A 5000-nucleotide genomic window follows, 5' to 3' on the forward strand; every position below is an offset into this window, starting at 1 on the left:
TTCTCGAGCCATAGATTAACCTTCCCCTGAAAGTTGTACAACACACACACACACAAGCGCATGCGCACACACACATACACACACACACATGCACACACACACACATGAGCGCGCATGCTCACACAGCCCAAGCAGTTGGCAATGAAACCTAGTGACGTAGCCAAGGACGTAGCCCTTCTCACGCGAAGCAGCAAAACGGGCCCGCCATGATGAGATCTAGTCAACTGCCGAGGGAAGCCGCGGAAGACGACAAAAATAAATGGTGGAAATACGTCATGTATTGGGCCAATCACAGAGGTGTGCTGGGTGCTTGGCTGTAGCTTCATATGTCTTTTCTTCTAAGTATGTCAACAACACATTATATAGGCCTACTGTACGCTAGAAGTTTTTAGAAATATTGACTCTTAATTTTTCCTGAGGTTCTTTTAGTTTATAAAATCACGCCTTGGTTTGGGTACTTTTGAAGTCTATAGACATTTGTGTCATCACGCAGTATATCAGGCGCTCCTTAATTTCTGGGCACACATAGCTGTTAAAATCATCTTAAAGCTTAGTTCGTTTGTCTTGCTTTTGATGGACAAAATACCCATCAATCTTGAATAGAAGTGCAGTGGTTTGCTGTTGAAAGTCAGGGGGGGGGCTGTCGATCCTCTGAGGTAAAAGTAGCGAGAAAATGCAGTCAAAGTTTGGTAAGTTTCTAAGCTTTACATTTTTTTTATGCCTTTGATCAATGTTTTTCCATAAAATTAACGTAGGGAATGTTTTTGAATTGACGTAAAAGATGTTGAGCCAAAAAAAGAAGATAAAAAACTAACAGCCTGAAAAATGCCAGTTTCTTTGATTTTATTATTTTGACTAGCTCCTGATTCCACCACAATGCTTCACATTTGTCATTGAAATGAAACTGCCACAATGAAAAGAGGGCAGAACTCAACTAACATTTTTTCTGTTCATTTTGATTACCGGTAGGCCTAATATACACATTATACTAATGGAGCAGACAGCTCTATTCATAGTACTGTAGTAAGATTACATCCCCACCTTGTTTAAGGTTAATTCCCTCCCACAGAATTCTACACTTATAGAACGGGAACTGTACCACGTGACCTGTGAGGAATTGAAGACCGAAAACAAGGGCGTCTTGAGGGCACGATTTATAGTTTTCGGAAGTAACCCTATAGCTTTTAAAGTAAGAGCGGCTTTTACAAACGAGTGAAAAGTGGAACATTTACTGTCCAGTTTGTAATTTTGAGTTACAGAATTCACTGTGCAACCTAGAAATTGGAATTAAGGTTTTAAATTGTTGTGTTTTTGGGTGCAACAACAGAAAAGGCAGACATAGAGAGTTTATAAATATAAGATCTAAAGAACTGTGAAAAAATTCGTAACACGGATGGGATTGTTCACAGCACTTCTAGGCACTTCTAGCTTCCCACACACATTTTGCATACGCATATGGCCTACGTAATTTTTTAGTAGCAAAACTTGTTACTAGAAATTTGTTTTACACTGAACATATTTTTTCACTAGATCTAATTAATGTTCTCAAAACATGCATTCAATAATTAGCTTTATGTCGCCAACAGAAGTAGAAAAAAGGACGGACTTGCTTTTAAAAGAGATTTAGTTCCAGCTATAAACTTTTTAAAAATCTGTAGAAACCACTGACTGGGATTTAAAAAAAAATATTGGGCTAGTATTTATTAAAGAATTTTCTTTAAAGAGATTTCTAGAATAATATAGATGTGTACAAATGTTTGAAAAAAAATACTCATCGGTTAAGACGAATTGATATAGATCTAAGTCATTGTGTAAAAGTAGGAGAAACTAGATCTAAGTGTTCGATAGTTCAGTAGCCTAGATATTTGATAATAAGTTGCGCATCAAATTTTTGACCGCATGCTACAGTAGTAGAGATAGCGTATTATTTTCATCCGAAACATTCATTTCAGCATCCATACACCTTTTTGGGCCTTTAAAAGCACATGTATTCCTACTTTAATTATGTTACTTTCATAATTGTTTTTGAAAGCATTTTCAATTCCTTTCACTTTCACTTCCCACGCGCGGGCACATATAATTATGATTATAATTTAAGATTCCAAATCTGACGAATGTATTATTAAATAGTGTATAATGCTGAGTTAGCCAATGCATTGCAATGCGCGCTATTATCAATTATTGAATTGTAACAAGACCTCAATTTGATCCGTAACAAGAGACCACTTATTTTTTTATACGTGTTCATGAATGTGTGTTTGTTTACTGTGTGCGGGGATTAAAAATTAAAGATTAAAGATTCCAGATCCGACGAATGTATTTATAAAATAGCGTAATAGTGCTGGGTTAGCCGATGTCTTGCGATACACGCTTTTATCAATTAATTGAATTGTAACAGGACTTCGATTTGATCCGTAACAAGACACCACTTATTTTTTCTTACGTGTTGAAAAATGTGTGTTTGTTTACTGTGTGCGGGCATTAAAGATTCCAAGTCTGACGAATGTATTTATTAAATAGCATAGGCCTAGGGCAGGGGTAGCCAACGCATTGCGATACGCACTTTTATCAATTAATCGAATTGAAACAGGACTTCAATTTGATCCGTAACAAGAGACCACTTAATTTTTCTTATTCATGTTAAAAAATATGTGTTTGTTTACTGTGTGCGGGGATTACAGGGGGACAAGTCCATCCCCTCGACATGTGATCCAGGGTATGGGGATACATTTTTCTCAAAATGCACACAGCTCTGAAATCCTTGACCAGTGATCACTCACCATGGAACTCTTTCTGTTGTGACTGTAGACACAAGTTTCTTCATTATCACATCTGAATGAGCCTATCATTCATGCATTAGAAATCACACTCCCAACACACAGAAAATGACTTTGAACATATATTCAGGAAACATATAGCCAGTTCCACTCTTGTTTACTTTGTTTTGCATTTTTGGCTTTTATGTGTAAACCAATATTTTGAGGCCTTTTCTGCATTTTTGTGTTTTTGGCAGTATGTACTATAGTCCTCTATGTATTTTATGTGCAACCGACACATTCTCCAATCTCTTGTATTTGTTAGACTCGCACATGCTTTAAACAAAGCATGTTGTACACACTACTGATGCAAACACAGAGATGAATTCTTAAAGTGAGAAATAATACATTTCCTCAACATAAGCTCAATTTATTTATCTCTTTCTAGTAAATTGGAGAAAAGGCTTATATTGTTCTTTTTTGCTTGCTTTGGATGGCCTTAAGTTTAATGACAATATTATTGTAGTGAGCATGTTACTGTCAGCGTCCCCTTTATCGTAGATCTAGTACTAATCAAGACTATATCTAGATATTTTGCCAACAGAATTAATTTTCATAATTAGTGTTATTATCAAGTGTATTGTGATTGTGAAGATCTTTAGTAGATCTACAGATCTAGATCTATCTAGATCTAGATCTAGATCTTGATCCCATCCCATCATTAAAAAAACAACAAACCAACAATACAAATACAAAAACATTGTAACATTGCCAACTGTGATATATTGTTGGCAATAAAAATGTACTAGACTATTCCACTATATTTCCTCTTCGAAGAAAGTTTTAAAATACTGATGTAAGGTGTCTTCCAAGCCCTACCACTAGCTTCAGCGTGCATAGCAACGCGAAGCCTCGCTGTGCGGAGCAGCCAAAGGTGCCCTCAACTGGCCGCCATGTTTTAGTTTCAATTCCTCACAGCGAATCAGCGATCGCAAAGAGGGAGTTCCGCTTCTATAAGTGTAGAATTCTGTGTTCCCTCCTCTCAATTTATTATGGTTCTTCTCTTCCTGTACAGTTTGTGGCACTTTGAAATTGTACGGTACCTACTGCTTTTTTTAAGCTCATATCTTTTCCACACAGGTAAAAAAATTGACTGGCTTTCTATTTTACCAAATTCTCAACAGTAGTCTTGGAATAAATATGTTTCTGAATCTGTTAATTTTCAGGGGGGCTACCTCAAGTGTCTACAAATGCGAAAGAAAAGGTCTAGGTCAAGCATGGGCAGTGAAGGTTTTGAGCAAAAATGTAAGAAAGTTGTTAATAGTAGTTAATATATATATATTAATCAATTTATGAGTCCATTTTTTAAGGTATTGTGAAATGTCTCTTCTCGTCTTTCTTCCAATTTGCCCTGCGCCCCTCCCTCTTTCTGTCCCTGTAGAATTATGCAAATTTAGATTGCCAAATTATGCAAGAAAAATGGAAAATTATGCAAAAATTATGCGAGTTACCGTAACACCACTCGCGACATGTTTTGCACTTTTTCAACAAGAATTTTCATGTTTTATGTACAGAAAAATAGAAAATAGAACGTAGATCTATCAGTATCAGTAATTTGTTGAGTATTTGGAAAGAAAACAATACACATCAATCAGAAAAAAGTCAACCAAAAAATATAATTTCTGTAACTTTCAGTTGTAGATCTAGAAATCTAGATTCTTTTGTGGGAAGAAAACTGAAAAAAAAAAAAAAGGACATCTGGACCTCTGATGCTGGCACATCACTAAAACCAGGGACACCTGGCAAACATGAAACATCAGCAGACATGAGAACAACTTTTGATGGATAAATCAAAGATCTTTTAACAAGGGAAATAACCAACTTTTCACTTAAACGAGCCTTATTACTTTGATTACTTCCCTTTAATCACATGGCGAGGCGTTAATTAATTGTTTTGTGAAAAATGAAAAAAAAAACACGTAAAAAAAAAAGGCGGGCAATCCAAGATTATGCAAATGTTGCAGAATTACGCGAAAAAACGTCGCACAATCGCATAATCCTACGGGGACAGCCCTTTCCCATGTATCTATGAAAGAAAAATAACTACAGTGAAACTTGGATTTAACGTACGGAGACGGATTCTCTGTTTTTATAATTCATTAAAATCTCAAAATTGCTTGGATTCAACTCGGATTCAACGAAGTCGCTTGCAGTATGACAGCCACCACTGATGTGGCTTTGTGG

At 36.2% G+C, this 5000-nt stretch overlaps 1 protein-coding gene across 1 annotated transcript in view; it reads left to right on the forward strand.

The window, feature by feature from the left end:
* LOC101845267 (calcium/calmodulin-dependent protein kinase type IV) overlaps positions 1–5000 on the forward strand; it is a 49070-nt gene that overhangs the window by 1966 nt on the left and 42104 nt on the right. Inside the window, exon 2 of the mRNA XM_005106951.3 lies at positions 3983–4061. Within this exon, the coding sequence (XP_005107008.1) occupies positions 3983–4061 (79 nt within the window). The remainder of the gene's footprint in view (positions 1–3982; positions 4062–5000) is intronic.

The sequence above is a fragment of the Aplysia californica genome, unplaced genomic scaffold, assembly GCF_000002075.1.
Source record: "Aplysia californica isolate F4 #8 unplaced genomic scaffold, AplCal3.0 scaffold00565, whole genome shotgun sequence".
NCBI classification, from domain to species: Eukaryota; Metazoa; Mollusca; class Gastropoda; order Aplysiida; family Aplysiidae; genus Aplysia; species Aplysia californica.